The 16,173-nt window shown below is 46.0% G+C and overlaps 1 protein-coding gene and 1 non-coding gene across 2 annotated transcripts; one reads left to right on the forward strand and one right to left on the reverse strand.

Moving 5' to 3' along the window:
* The first annotated feature begins 1,259 nt into the window (after positions 1-1,259).
* On the forward strand, positions 1,260-1,389 carry LOC150009268 (small Cajal body-specific RNA 4). The gene has a single exon (XR_016511553.1).
* A 7,496-nt stretch (positions 1,390-8,885) lies between these two features.
* RMI2 (RecQ mediated genome instability 2) lies at positions 8,886-14,082 on the reverse strand. The gene is made up of 2 exons (XM_090279149.1): positions 13,735-14,082; positions 8,886-10,024 (listed from the first exon to the last, which is right to left on the reverse strand). Exons 1-2 carry the CDS (start codon positions 14,033-14,035, stop codon positions 9,876-9,878), a joined length of 450 nt encoding a protein of 149 aa, XP_090135275.1. The 5' UTR covers positions 14,036-14,082; the 3' UTR covers positions 8,886-9,875.
* Between the last annotated feature and the right edge of the window lie 2,091 nt (positions 14,083-16,173).

Below are 16,173 nucleotides of genomic sequence, written 5' to 3' on the forward strand. Positions count from 1 at the left end.
GGGAAACAGTTTCTCTGACTTTCCTAAAACTAGCCTGGTTTGGAAGGGGGGGAGGCAAGGATATGTGTTTGTGGGTGTTTTAAAGAGCATAAGACTTAATAACAGAAATCTGCAAATAACTAAATCTATATAACTGTTAAATAATTCTTTTTCTTTTCACCAAACTCTGGTATTGAGAGTTATAATTTTGGCGGCGAGCAATCGGGCCCCTAACTAAAGAGCCCGTGGGTTTGTTTTCAATTGGAGCAGCCCAGGGGTTCTGTAACAATTATATAAAGGCCCTTGAGCTGGGGAGATTATCCTGGTGAGTCCAATCGAATCACCAGTCCTTAAGAGCAGAGACGAGGTTGTAAACAGGAGAGATGACACAGATTGGGAGGTCAGAGAGATTTGAAGGGTAAGAAGACACCGCGTTTCACAGGGAGCAGCCATGTGTCTTTTTTTTTGGTTCACTGTGTGTGTCCCCAGGGCCTGGAACCCAGCAGGTGCTGAGGAAGTGCTTGGTGACAGAAAGACCAATAAAGTGGACATTTTTGAGCACCTAATATTAGGGTGGCTGGTGATGTGGGCTGTGAAGGAATTCATAAAGAAAGTGTAGAGACACACCAGCACTGAGGGATAGGGGCTTTGAGCTTTTATTGGGTTATAATTGGATTAAAAAAGGGTGGTGGGTTGCTGTTGTGTGGCCCCTGGGCTGTTGGGGAGAGGCTATTTTATCTTCTGCCTGTGGCTGCGGTTAGTCACATTCTGTTCTTGCTTTCCAGTAATTTCCAGTCCTGGGGACAGAAGCTCAGAAGAGCAGAGCGGCAGTCGTGCTTGACAAGGCCATAGCCTGCTCAGCAAATGGTGCTGGTGCTGTCCTTTCGCCTGAGACTGACTGGATTCCAGTTAACAGCCATGTAGACAAGCTACTTCACCTCTCTGACTCCAAATCACCCCTCCACTACAGAAGACAGAAATAAGGCTCCGAGAGAGGGGAGTGACCCTCCTAAGGTCACTCTATTAATAAACAGTAGGGCTGGGGCTCAAAACAGGACCATTGGAACACATCTGGTTGTCCAACCCAACGCCATCCCCCAGCCCCTCCCCTCATGATGGGCTGGCCACAGTGGGCAACACCCCTGGGGTGAGCAGCTGTGGAGCCTAAGATGCTGTTTTGCTCCTTTGCTTCTTTCTGTGGTCCCCAGCTGCCACCCCATTTCGGATGGCACGGGCCAGCAGGGGGTGCTAGCACCTAAATGTAAAGACCCGGAGCTCTCACTGGAGGACTAAGAAGGCTGCTGAGTCTGAGGAAGCAAGGCTGCTGATACAATCCTCCTAGAAAAAAGCACCGGAGACAGCAGCCCTTACGGGAGAATATCACAGGGCTCACTGTACTACCCAACATTCTAAAGGAAGAAAAGAAAGGAAAAAAAGACCATGAGCTTCCAGAGCAGGTCTGAAGCGTTTCTCCATAAGAGCCATCTCAGAATGAAGGCCCTGGCCACCACCCCTGCAAGGAGGGACACCAGCTGGCCTGAGACCTGTCTCTGACACAGCCTCCCGGCCGGGTGCTGTTGGGCAAAGGACTATCCCCTTGGCTGCCGTTCCCACGGCCACACAGCGCCGGGGCGACAGCGCTGTGACGTGAACCCACACAGGGGGGCGTCTAGCAGGCCCTGGCACAGAGCTCTTGGTTGAGTTTTCATTCTTTATCCAGAGATGGTTAATGACTCCTGATTTTTGTTTGTTTGTTTGTTTGAACTCAGCTGTGTCTCTCCTTTTCCTCCAGACTTTCCTGTCTTTACCCAGTCGTCCTTATCCTTATCTCTACTCCAGAACACTCTAACACAGCTGTTCTCAACCTGTGGGTCGCGACCCCTTTGGGGGTCAAACGACCCTTTCACAGGGGTAGCCTAAGACCATCGGAAAACACATACATAAATATTGTTTTTTGTGATTAATCACTATTCTTTAATTACGTTCAATTTGTAACAATGAAAATACATCCTGCATATCAGATATTTACATTACGATTCATAACAGTAGCAAAATTACAGTTATGAAGTAGCAATGAAAATAATTTATGGTTGGGGTCACCACAACACGAGGAACTGTAGTAAAGGGTCGCGGCATTAGGAAGGTTGAGAACCACTGCTGTAAAACATTCTAGCAAGCACCCTCAGCCTGGTTACAAAATTCCCCGGGGGTACTTGACCTAAAAGGTACACTTAGGCATGGACTGCAACGGCTGCTTTCATTTGAAAGCTGTGTGTGCCAAGTGTAAATTCAAGAACATTGTGCCTGTGCTTGTATATTTCCTGTCTTCCTACCTATAAAACAACCATTCACTGAACATTTACTCACCGCCCATATATGTTACACAGGCCTGATGCTGGGTGGAGAAATAAATAAGCCACAATCACATCAGTGGAGGTCCCTCCGATGTAGACAGAGAATGTGCCCACCTACACACAGAGGTCTGCACTGACAATGGGATTCTAATCCTGTTTCCATGAACCCAGCAGGTACCATTCTGTGGACAAATTATCTACATTTCAGAGACTGACCTCCAAGCCCAGGGAGAGTCAGGAAAGGACCAGGACCGAAGCCTGGGTGTGGCTAAGTCTCTCCTTTACCCTAAGCAGGTAGGGGCCCTACAAGATGTCGTTTTCCACAGGCTACAAGATGTCTACTAAATGTAGGTCACTATGGCTGAAAATGCATTTTTTTCCCCTTATTCTTTCAATAAAGCAGCTTTTCAGTGACTTTGGACTGTGGCCTGAGTTTTAGCAACATCAACCTGGGCAACACAGGCCATCTGGTAACCTGACAGAAGTGGCAAGCAAGATGTTTTTAGAGGGTCCTTGAGCAAATATTTTGGAAATTGTAATAGTTATGACATTGTTGTTAATGAAAATGGAAATTAAAACATACTAACACATCAAACATGGGGTTTAGTAAATTTCATTGTTTAGTACAGGAGTCAGCAAATGTTTTCTATGAAGGATTAGGTAGCAAATATTTTCAGATTTGTCAGCCAGGCAATCCATACTCTACTGTTGTAGTGTGAAAGCATCCATGGATAGTACGGAATGAATGGGCATGACTGTGTTGAACATGACAAAAACAGGTGGAGGGCCAATCTGGCTAGAGGGCTATAGTTTATTAATCCCTGGCTTAACAGGCAACTAAGTAACCTATTAAGGACCACGCTGTCATGGCCAGTACCCCCGGGATTTGGAGATAACCACATAGAGTGCCTTCCACGTCCTTCTTCTCCCTGACCATTAAATCATACACAAACAGAACAGGAGGCAAAACACAACTAGTTCACATGGTCATTCTTTCCTCTTCCTGCTTCACTTGATACATAAGATTTTTGTGGTAAAACATAAGCTTTACAAGAATACGCAACAGAAAGAACTAGGGAACTCAGATCCAAAACCAGCTAAATGAGGGTTTTCTTTTTTTCTTCTTCTAATGTAAAGCAATTCTAAGAAAAGTGAAGTCACAGCCTAGGGTGCTTATTTTCAGTTCTTAGAAAAGAGCCAATTTCAAAAGGGAAGCAGCTCAGCCCGAGCACACAGCCTGCCCTTGTCTGGCGAGGGTGCTTGGTGATAAACCGACTTTGATTTGGCACCAGAACACTAAAACCTCTACCCGAGACGCGTTTTCATTTGGTGATGTCAATGAGGAAATGCTAGCCGAAACAGTGAGAGTTATTAATATTCAGGGAAACCACAAGAGCTCAGCTAACATGCTGAGGCGGCACACTTCCAGCACGAAGCCACTGGGGGCCACTGGCAACCTGTGGGGACTGTCAGCAAAGCACAGGGCACCATCCTTTTCCTACCTACCACACTCCTGAGTCATTCACTGCTCAGGAAGCAATGCCAGCCCAATTAGCAATTTCAATCAGGTGTTATTTACCAGAAGTTAGGGGGAACAAATGGGTAGGATATGGTGCAGGAGATCCTTGGCAGCCTGGCTCAGTTTTCTAGCAGAAAAGGTTTCAAGTAAGGGGAACCTCAGCCTGAGGTCTTAAGAGGCCTACCAAACACCCAGTGCAAGGACTACTATTGGGAACTCTATATATTTTGGAATAAAGCTTTAACCTAAGAATCCTATAACAGGTCCCATAGACTACATCAAAATTAAATGTCAATGTAATCAAAGCAAGTGACAGACTGTCCCAGTCAGGAGGAGCCTAAGAAGACATGACGAGTGAATGTAACGGGTTATCCTGGGTGAGATTCTGAAACAGGAAAAGGAAATTAGAGGGGAAAAAACTAAAGAAATCTGGACTTCCAGCCAAGATGGAGGCTTAGACAGACACCCTGCGTCTCCCTCCACAACTAAGAAGGAATATAACTACCTTAAAACTAGAGACAACCAGAAGTTTCAGAAAATCGAGCTTCATGGAAATTCAACACAGATATAAAGAAGAAATACTCATCCAGATAGAAAGGAGGAGTGGAGCCGGGGCGGAGAGGACGAGGTGCGGTGGTGGCAGCAGCTGTGGCAGCTGCAGGCCAGCAGAAAGTGCAGTCACACGTTTTAAAAAGTCAGGGGGGATACCTGGGGAATGTTCACAGCTCCTCACCGGACCTCGCAGCCCATGGTGCTAGCACCAGGGAAAATCAAGCCTCATTGCTTCTGACTGTGCAGACCAGTGGGGGTTGGGGTGGAGGCAGAAACTGCTGGTCTCGGCGGAGTCCGCTTGTTTAAAGGGCCCCTACGATCCTAGAACGTCCGTAGACCCACCCACTCTGGGAACGATGACCAGAGCAGCAGCTAGAAGGGTGCCCGTCTGGTGTGAAGGTGGGAGAGGTGCCTGGAAAGGGGGCAAGTGCTGGGCATGTGGCACTGTTCCCTCTCAGATCCCTCCCCCACATACAGCACCACAACATGGTGAAACAGGTTGCCCTGTACTGACAAATCCCTAAGGCTCCGCCCCTTACAACGTAACAGGAGCGACAGATCGACCTGGGATGCTGAGGCAAACAAACACAGGAGCCTATCAGAATGAGGAGACAGAGGAGTATGGCCCAAAAGGGGAAACGGATCAAGGTTCCAGTGGGAGAACCAAGTGACGAGGAGATAGCCAACCTAACAATGAGGAGATAGCCAACCTAACAATGAGGAGATAGACAACCTAACAGATGCAGAATTCAAAACACTGGTGATAAAGATGCTCACAGGCTTGACAGATATGCTTGAGTACGGCAAATGCATAAGAGAAATGAAGGCTATGCTAAGTGAAAGGAAGGAAAATCCACACAAAACCAGTGGTGAAGGGAAGGAAACTGGGGTTCAAATCAATGATCTGGGACGTAAGAAAAAAAGTCAACCAGTGCAGAATGAGGAAGTGAGAATTGAAAAAAATGAGGAAAAAAAAATAAAAAAGAAGACTATATGAAAAGGATGAAGCATGAGAGCTTGTATGTACGACCCATGGGCATGGACTTGGGAGGGGTTGCTGGGGGAGGGGGGGTGCTGGGTGGAGGGGAGCAAAGGGGAAAAATTGGAACTATTGTAACAATATAATCAATAAAACATACTTAAAAAAAAAGACAGTTACAAACTTAAAAAAAAAAAAGCAGAAAACTTCCCAAATTTTGTGAAGGAGATGGACATACAGGTCTGGGAAGCACGGAGGGTCCCGGGCCAGTTGGACCCGGAGGGGACCACACACCAGACACATCATGACTGAGATGCCAAAGGTGAAAGATAAAGACAGAGTCCTGGGGGCAGTGAGAGAGGCGGAGAGTTGCCTACAGGGGGTTGCCTATAGGACTATCAGCTGATTTCTCAGAGGACACTTTGCAGGCAGGAGGGGACTGGCAAGCAGTATTCAATGTGATGAAAAGCAACCTACAACCAAGATGACTCTATCCAGCAAAGCTATCATTTGAATGGAAGAGCAGATGAAGTGCTTCCCAGACAAGGTGAAGCTAAAGGAGTTCATCATCACCAAACCATTATTATATGAAATGTCAAAGGGACTTAAGAAAAAGATCAAAATTATGAACATTAAAATGACAACAAAGTCACAACTATCAGCAACTGAATCTAAAAAATAAAAACAAAAACAAACTAAGCAAACAAACCAGAATAGGAACAGAATCGTAGGTATGGGGATCATGGGGATGGTTATCAGCTGGGAGGCGGAAGGGAGAGAAATGGGGAAATGGTACAGGGGCTAAGAAGCTTAATCAGTTGGTACAAAATAGACAGGGCAATGTTAAGAATAATATAGGAAAGGGTGAAGCCAAAGTACTTGTATACACGACCCATGGACATGAACTAAGGGGGGTGGGCGTGCTGGAGGGAAGGGGGGTACTGGGCAGAAGGGAGCAAAGGGGGAAAAATTGGGACTACTATAACAACATAATCAATAAAATATACTTTAAAAAAGTAAATAAAAAGAAAAAAAGAAAAAGATCAAAACTATGAACACTAAAATGACAACAAACTCAAAACTATCAACAACAGAATCTAAAAAATAAAAGCAAAATCCAACTAAGGAAACCAGAATAAGAACAGAATCATAGGTATGGGGATCATTTGGAGGGTTATCAGCTGGGAGGTGGAAGGGGGAGAAATGGGGAGATGGTGCAGAAATTAAGAAGCATAATTGGTTGCTACAAAATAGACAGGGGCAAGTTAAGAATAGTATAGGAAAGGGTGAAGCCGAAGAACTTATATGCACGACCCATAGACATGAACTAAGTGGGGTGGATTGCTAGAGGGAAGGGGGTACTGGGCAGAGGGGAGCAAAGGGAAAGAGAATTAGGACTACTGTAGCAACGTAATCAATAAAATATACTTTAAAAAAAAACTAAGGAAATCTAAATTTAAAGTATAGACTTTGGTTAATAATAGCATCTCAGTATTGGTTAATTAATTTTAACAAATGTGCCATGTTAATGTAAGATGTTAATAACAAAGGAAACTGGGTGGGGTATGTGGGAACTCTTTGTACTATCTTTGCAATTTTCTGTAGAAATAAAATTGTTCTCTCTCTCTCTCTCTCTCTCTCTATATATATATATATATATATCGTCGTCGTCGTCGGCAGCCGTCCGTCTCGAGAGACGATGGTGTAGCTTCTTAAGAGTCTATCTGCACCGCCGAGAATGGCTGTGCAGTCCGACTCGGGAGTGACACGGTATCTGTCTCCTCCCGTGTTAAATCGACATCTTGCGATGACGCTGGAGTGTCCTCTCCAGTGAAGCTGAAGCTACAGAGCCTGGGCAGGGTGATATGGAGGGTCTGCTGTTGCCCATGCAACAGACCCCCCCTCTCTTTGCAGCTGAAGGGTCCAAGGGAAAGACGGAGTCAATACAGCTTGGCTTCAGGTGCGCCGCAGGAGTTGCTGGTGTTGACTACAACGTCAAACCGCCTTAGGGACTCCGGCTCCGGATTTTCTGTCAGGGTTTACTCCCTTAGCCTTTCCCCTGAAGAGGTATGCCGCAAGGCAGCGGAGGTTTTTTGGAATCAGAGTTTTCCTTCTCTGCTATATATATTTAAAAGGCAACTGATGGATGTAAGAACTTATTACTCCAGCAATAATCATTCGGTGGCCACCATGTGCCAGGCACATATGAACATGATTTAAATGCATCTTCATTTATTCTTCACATCAGTGCTATGAGCTGGGTATAATCTGCATCTTATAGATGAGGAAATTAGAGCACAGAGAGGTTAGGTAACTTGCTTACAGTCACACAGCAAGTTTAACAACAGATGAAGAACTCATATTAAGGTATAAGGCTGTGAAGTTCCAGAAACAGTTCATCAACATTGCCTGAAAATCCCCAAACTTTGAATATAAACCTGCTCAAAACAAGCTTCAAGTGGTCCACAAACCCAAATCAGTAATTTTTAAAAATGCATTATTTCCAATTTGCCCACCTTTAAAAGAAAATGCTATAGCTTAAAAACATAGCAAATCCAAAAACTAAAAATACCAAATACTGGTGAGGATGTAGAACAACAGAAACTTATACTGCTGATGGAAAAGCAAAATGGCACTTTGGAAGATAGTGCAATAGGTTGAATATGTGTTCCCTCCAAATCCCCATGTTGAAATGTGGGGTCTTTGGGAAGTAAACAGATCATGAGAGCAGAGCCCTCATGAATGGGATTAGTGCCCTGGTAAGAGACCCCCAGAGAGCTCCCCTCTTCTGCCCTGTGAGGACATGGAGAGGACAGCCATCTGTGAACCAGGAAGCAGCACCCTGAATCTGCCAGCATGTTGATCGTGGACTTCCCAGCCTCCAAAACTGTGAAAAACAAATTTCAATTGGTTTCAAGCCCAGTAGTCTATGGGGTTTGTCACAGCAGCCCAAATGAACTGAGATAGTTTGGCAGTTTCTTACAAGGCTAACCATTTGCAGGCTTACCACACGACCACCAGGTGTGCTCCCAGGCATTTACCCCAGTAAGTTGAAAACACGTCCACAGTCCTGACCAGTATGGCCCAGTTGGTTGGGCGTCATCCCACAAAGCAAAGGGTTGCCAGTTCAATGCCCAGTCAGGACACATGCTTGGGTTCCATGTTTGGTCCCCAGTCGGGGTACGTGTGAAAGGTGGGAAATCAATGTTTCTTTCCCTCCCTTTCTCCCTTCCTTCCCCCGTCTCTAAAAATTTCTATTAATAATTGCCAAAAACTGGAATCAAACAGATGTCCTTCAGAGGTGAATGGATAAACGAAGCATGGCACAATGGAATAGCCCTGAATTTTAGTTAATAATAATGTATCAATGTTGGTTCATCAATTGTAATAAGTGTATCATATGAACAAAAGATGTTAATAATAGGAGAAACTGAGGAAGGGGTTATACGGGAACTATATTTTTGCTCTTTTTTTCCTATAAAAGATGCTCTTTAAGAAAACATAGAGCATATAAAACAATTTATTAATGGTAGGTGATCAATAATCCAGCAAAAAACTACAGCAATGATGAAACAAAACCTAGCTCCTTTAACATTTACAATCTAAAGGAAAGAGAGGGTTGGTTTAGAAGCAGAGAGCAGAAACCCAATGTTCAATACAATCACAGCAAAAGGTTATTCCAGACCAAAAATGTAAGAACTCTATACCAGGAGGATGCTCCCTTGCAGTGTTTCACCAAAAATTAAGAGGCAGAAGTTAGAGGTTGCCTGAAAGTTGTTCTTAATCAATCTTGATTTTAGTTTCAACAAGAAATCTTGAAAGCATTTCAGCATCCCCTACCATCACCCCCATCTAAGGGAAAATGAACAGTAAAGGTCGAGTGGCGTTCAAAAGACAGCTATGTCTTTGAGAGGCTGCTGAACCATTTGACTTGCGAACTGGATGTGGAAGTTGTTGATGGAGAAGACACGGGGCCACGATGTCATTCTTCTTCCACGCAGTCTATTTTCCTGCCCATAACCACACTTGATTGAGATTCACTTTAACACCATGGGCAATGATTGAGATTCAAAGTCTGCATCATAAAATGGGGTCACAGCAGTAATGGAAAGAGTATCATCACTAGTAAAACTTGAAAAATGCAACATGAGATTTCTGTGTGCTTTAGAGAGAATTAACACACATAAACCAAGAGAGAGAGAGGGAGAGCGAGAGAGACAGAGAGAGAGACAGAGAGAGAGAGAGAGAGAGAATGGACATAACATCTGCTTTTCATTGGCAAACAGTCGTCAAAGCACAGGGGCAGCCAAGGGCTGAGTGAACTGGCGTGTGTGTCCCAGCAGCATTTAGAACAGAAACCCTACATCTGGACTCCTCGGGGAGCCAAAGCACAGCTCTCTGAGAAATTTTTGAGAAATACACATGGAACATGGTGTAAGAACCTAAGTCCTTTCAGAATTTCAGTTGTTTTCAATGACACTTCCAACATCATTTAAGGAATATTCCTGTGTAGATCTTCTACTTCCAGTGCCCACATGCTTTCATGGACAGGATTATCGGAAAGATCCGCCATCTTCACAGCCTGAAGGCATGGCTCAGGAAAGCAGGCATGAATCACTCCCATTACCATCACATACTTTCCTAGAAGAAAAAAAGGCCATGGTAATGCTCATATTGATAGAAAAAAACAAAAACAAAACAGATCCAGTTCCTTCCAAGGGTTTAACTTTATCGGAGAGGCAAATTAGAGACATTAAAGAAAAAAATGCAGAGAGCAGAGATCAAATTGTCAAGGTGGTCAGTGATCAATATGTATATATATTGACACTAAGTTCAATATTTAACTGGGAGCATGACATCTGTTATCTTCTTTGGTGTCTAATTTTCAAATATTAAAAAAAAAATTGCAGCAAGCTATCATCACGCACAAAACAATCATGCTCAAGGAATGGAAGAGACTCACATCACAGTATGAGCTACAATTAGACAGACTGCTCTCAGGAAGGGGCAGAAAACCCAAGCTTTCCTCTTGTCCTTGTTCCTTGCTCAATGCCACAGAGTATGTGACTAGTCTTGGTGCATGGGACCAGCCCTCTTTTCTGCAGACACCCCCCTAACAACCCCAAAGCAAATCCAATTTTCCCTCGATGTTGACAAAAGATCTGGGCAGGCTACAGCACCCCCCATGCTGCCCTGCCACCTCCCGCTTTATCCAGACCACCAGCTGGGTACACATAAGCAAATCAACAAGAGGGCAGGCTGCCATCAGGATGATCTAATGACCTATTAACTGCAACTCTCTTCCCATTCCCATGGGGAAGTGGCTCTCCTTGAAAGCAAAACTTGGCAGGTCTTAACCACACAAAACTCAATTGTGTAAAAAACCCCAAACACAGCAGGAAGGGCAGGTGCACTGCCAGCCCCCACTGCATGCCCCTTTGAGGCCACTTTAATCACAAGGCTTCCAACAGCATGGCTGAGTTTGCACACGGGCCCCAAGGCTCTGACTGAAGGAAGCCAGGCAAACTGACACCTGACCCTCTGGTTTTCAACTCCTGGAAGGATGTACTTAGGTTTATTTGAACTCATCTCCAGATTCTACTTGAGCAAGTAACGTGGGGTTCCTCAGTGACAGAGGCTAGCTCTAAAAATACACTTGCTATGCCCTCTGAATGGTCCTAAAGTGCTGGTAGAGAGCAAACCCTCAAAAAAAGGATGACTAAAGACCTAGGAAAGAAAGAACAAGCCCAAGGAGATCCCAACAGGAGACGTTAGCAGCAGGCCTACTATGAAGATTCCCATAGAGGGATGAGCTCAAAGGCATGTGTGCCTTCCTCCACAAGAACAGACAACCTGGCTACTAGTCCTGTTCATTCTTCCCATACACTCTCCCTCGAGTGTCTCTCCACTGTCTCCCCTTCCCCTTCCCTCACTTTGGTCAGGCCTTCATCCTCTGGCCACTTCAATGGCTTCCAGTCAGTCTGCTTCCTCTTCACAAACATCCCTATGGTGCTGCCATAGCGACCTTTCTCAAATGCAGGTCTTGCCTCCAGACCCTCTGATGAGAATGCAGTCTAGGTCATTGTTTGTTTCTCCCCTCTCACCCCGCAGACTGGGAGCAACTTGAGGGCAGGGAGAGATCTGACTCAGTTCTGCACACGCAGCACCTGGCTTTTATGGAAACAAACTGCTGGCTGTTCCAGGGAAGAAAGCAGCGGGGATACAGCTCCGATGTGGTGAACATAGCTAAAGGCTACCTTGAAACAGGCAGGTTCTTTCACAAACAGCTCAGCAGGATGGGAGCCCTCCCACCTTTCACTGCTGCTCCACATTATGTCTCAGGCTTCCCAAAGGCACAGGGCTCTCAAGCTGTTCCATAGACCTGGACAATCTCCTGCCTCAGATGGACATAGGGTGACCAGCTATTCTGGTTTTAAAATGGAAAGTCCCGCTCTGGCCAGTGTAGCTTGGTTGGTTGGAGTGTCGTCCTGTAAACCGAAAGGTCGCAAGTTCAATTCTCGGTCAAGGTATATATCCAGATTGTGGGTTTGATCCCCAGTAGGGACACGTATCCAGATTGGGGCATGTACAAGGCAACTAATCTATGTTTCTCTCTCTCTCTCTCCTTTCCTCTCTAAAAGCAATGGAAAAAAAAAAAAGTCCTCAAGTGAGGATTAAAAATATATATATAAATAAACTGAAAGTCCCACAGCCCAGGATCCCCTTAGTCCTAGGGCAACAACCTGGGAGGGTTGGTCCAACACATCCTTCAGGGTCACCTCCTCCAGTAAGCCTTCCCTGACCCTACAAGCCTCAACCAGTTGTTCCTCCTCTGCTCCTCTGGCAACCTGTGCTCAAGCCTAGATATTACTGCTTTAGTGGCCTGTTTACTTTCCTAGCTCCCTGCCTGAAGTCAGTTAACTAGGCTTTGTCAATCAAGACTTGGTATTAATTAACATTGCCCCTGCCCGCAGGCATTCAGGCAGTAAGTCAGACAGGTTCAGGTGCCTGCCGGTGCCAACCTCATGCCAGGGCTGGGACCAGGCACGGGAGACACCGAGCAGCTCGGGCTACATGCTAGGCTAAGTAAGGCTCAGCAAACCTTTCCTGTAAAAGGCCAGAGTAAAAATTTCAGGCTTTGCAAGGCCACAGGGTGTCTGTTGCAACTCAAGTCTGTAGTTGTAATGTGAAAACAGCCCTAGATATTATGTAAATGAATGTGTCGTGATAAAACGTTACTTAATAGACACTGATACTTGAGTTTCATGTACTTTTCACACATCAAAAAATATTAAAAAAAATTTTTTCAACCACTTGAAAATGTAAAACTATTTTTAGTTTGGCAGCCTCGTGAAAAGAAGAGGCAGCCTGTAGTTCACTGATCCTGTGTCGGACTAAGGCTGCTGCAGGGTGCATACGGGGAGGGAGGCTGAAGAACCGGGCAGGGGCTAGGGCACAAGGGTCACGATTTTCCGAACCCTCACTATGAGCCAGGAGCTGTGTGAAGGCGTTTTATGTATTAAACCCACATAACAGGCAGAAATTATGAGCTCCTTTTGACAGAGGCAGGACGGATCTAGAAAGGTTAAGGTAAGTGCTCCAGGCAGCTCAGCTGGAAAGAGGCAGAGCCAGGAATTCAACCTAATGCTGAAGATAGTTGTCAGAAAGGCACAGTCTGATCTGTCCCTTAGCTTTCTGGCCCAGTGGTTCTCAAAGTGTGAGCCCCAGGCCAGCAACGCCCTACAGCTCAGTGACAGCTCAGCTGGAGCTGGTGAGAAACGCAAATCTTCTCCCCACCTACTGCTCACAGAAGCATGAGGGGGGAGCCCAGCCAAGAGTTTTCACCAGCCTTGGGGGTGAGCCCGATTCGTTCTCTAGTTTGAGCACCACTGGTTTTAAAGACAAAGTTTAGTGACCTACAGAATAAGGCAGTTCATGAAGGACAGGTACAGGTGGGGCTCCCCATTCCTAGGGGTCCAGCAGGGCTTCCGAGACATAAAAGATAAACAGACGTCTTCTAGTGAAGTATTTCCCAAAACCTGATGGGAGGAAAAATCACCTACCAGGAGGGGGCTTGTTATAAATACAAATGCTGGGGGTCCCTTTCCTGGGGATTACGACTAGGAGGACTGGGGGAAGGGTGTCCTAGAAACTCTACACTTAAAAAAATCCTCTGAAAGGGATGCTTATCATCAGATCAGTTTGGATGACGCTTGATTGGGGCTGGGACAGGAAGACAGGGCCCCGAGGCGGCGAACCGGCACCGGCAAAGGCCCGGCAGAGGGACGACCAGGCCCTGCCTCTGGCTGCACAAAGCAAGAGTCAGTCCCGAGTCAGACTCTGGCCATTACCTGGGGCGAGGCAGGGCCGCCCGCGCGGCACCCGCTCCAGGCCGCACACCGAGAAGGCCCCGCTGGGGTCCCGCAGCCGCGCCTCGCCGCCGCTCGCCGCCACCACCGTGCCCTGCATCCACACGGCCGCCAGCTCCAGCGACTCGCGGCCCGCCGCCGCCCGTGACAGTCGCCATGCGCCCGGGCCGCCTTCCGCGTTGCGCAGCAGCTGCTCCGCCAGCACCTTGAGTGGTGGGGACGACGGCAGCCTCACCGCCGCTGGGCTGCCGCTGGAAAATGAGTCAGCCACAGCTGCCGCCATTATACTAGGCGGGCTGTTTCCCGCCGACTTTGAGAGGCAACGAGGCCCGGCCCACGAACACCAATCAGAGGCAAGCTGGTGGGGCCGGCCAATGGCCGGACAGAAGGCGGGACCTCCCGGCTGAGCAGCTCTCCCACCCCCGCCCGCCCGCCCGCCGACTAGCCGCCGGCGGTGTGCCAGTGTACGTAAAGTAAGTAACCGTCCCCAAGCTAGGAGGACGGATGAAATGAATGAAAAGAAAATAAATAAATGGAGGGAGGTAAAGAACTCCCTGTTTAACGCACTTCAAAATTTGGCTGCATGCAAATTACCTGGGATGTGAGTAGTCGTCTTTACATCTCTGCATAGGAAGGTACTGGGGTTAATTTAGTAAATACTGTACTGAAAGGAATAGTAGCATGATGAGCCCGTGTTTATTGGGAGTGATAAGAATTGAGTCAAGAGAAAAGGATGCGAAGAGGGACAGGGATAGCTAGTAAAAATGACATTCCTTAATAACATTATAAAATAATTTAGAAGTTAATACATATTTTACTATATTTTTTCACACACAAAAAATGCACATTTGTAGAAAATTTAGAAAAGGAAATATAAATTAAGAAAGAAGGTAAAACCCACTCAGATATATCCACTGTTAACATTTGGGTGTATTAGCATCCAACTTTAAATATATATAGATAGAAAATTATGATATACAAATAGTTTTTTAATTAATTTGTTTGTTTTATTTTTAGAGAGAGGGGAAAGGAGAAAGAGAGGGAGAGAAACATCACTGTGTGGTTGCCTCTCACTCTCACCCCTAACTGGGACCTGACGTGCAACCTAGTCATGTGCCCTGACTGGGAATCGAACCAGCGACACTTGGCTCGCCGGCCGACGCTCAATCCACTGAGTACAAATAGTTTTGTATACTGTTTTCACTTAATAATAAACATGTTTACATGTTTCCTCTTGAATGACTGCATAATATTCTACTTGTTTCATCACCCATTTAACCAATATGCTAGAGGTGGGCATTAAGGCTATTTCCAATTTTTCAATTTATAAAATTGTTACTGTGTACCTACTTAGAGCTAACTCTTTGTGAACGTTTCAGATAAATTCCTAGAAGTGCAACTGCTCCCTAAAAATTGCATGTCCCCAGTCAGCAAAATCCACAAATCCTAAACCAATCCTTAAAGTCACAAAACCAGTCCTTAGGAGACTATTCTCAGGGCTTCCTGCAATACCAAGCATTCAGAGGGTATTCAGCAAGAACTTATTTTTATAAAGCAGCTAAGATATATTGAGCCAGACCCTGTCCTAAGAGCTTTGTAGGCAGTATCTCATGGATCCCCACACCCTGCAAAGACTGTTCTACACAGATGAGGAAACAGGCTTGGAGAAGCTGAGTGACTTGCCCATGGCCTCTCTAACAATAACCTCTGTTGGGTCATGGCCTACATACCTCAACCCAGAGCTGTAGAGTAGCCAGGTTCCTGGTTTGAGAATGGAGCAGGGACATTAACCAAAACATAATCCCACCCCTTCATTCATGGCTCCTCAAAGCCGGAGAAGTGATGGAGAAGGGAGCTGAGGTAAAGACAGGCTCCTGGGCCTCCTGTTTGAGCCTGGGAATATCCCACGATTCTCTTGGCCTTCAACTTTACACACACGCACACACACACACACACACACACACACCCTCATGCCCCATGCCTTGTTGCTGGCAGAGTAATCTTTCCAAAACACAAGCCTGAGTATATCGATGCCTGGTTTATAATCTCCTGATGGTGTTATCCATATGCCTGGAATGTGAGCATTACAGGCAGAGGGAACTAGTTGCATGTGGGGAGCCCAGAGAGGAGAGAGAGAGAATGGGAACATTGGGCAAACTGCCAGTATTTCAGATCAGCGGGGATGCAGAACACCAATGAAGGAGTGTGGATAGACAATGCTATACCCACATCACCTCATTAGTTATCCCCATTTTTCAGATGACAAAACTGAGGTTCAGGCCAATGACAAGCTGGAGGCCACATGGTGTACAGCCGTGACTAAAAGCCAAGTCCATCTGACCCCAAACTTTATCTCCTTGAACCATACATGCCATCTGGCTACCCAGACTGTCGCTCACCTCCCTCATCAAAGGTTCCTCC

This window comes from Furipterus horrens, unplaced genomic scaffold (assembly GCF_987537825.1).
Source record: "Furipterus horrens unplaced genomic scaffold, mFurHor1.1.pri manual_scaffold_5, whole genome shotgun sequence".
NCBI lineage: Eukaryota > Metazoa > Chordata > Mammalia > Chiroptera > Furipteridae > Furipterus > Furipterus horrens.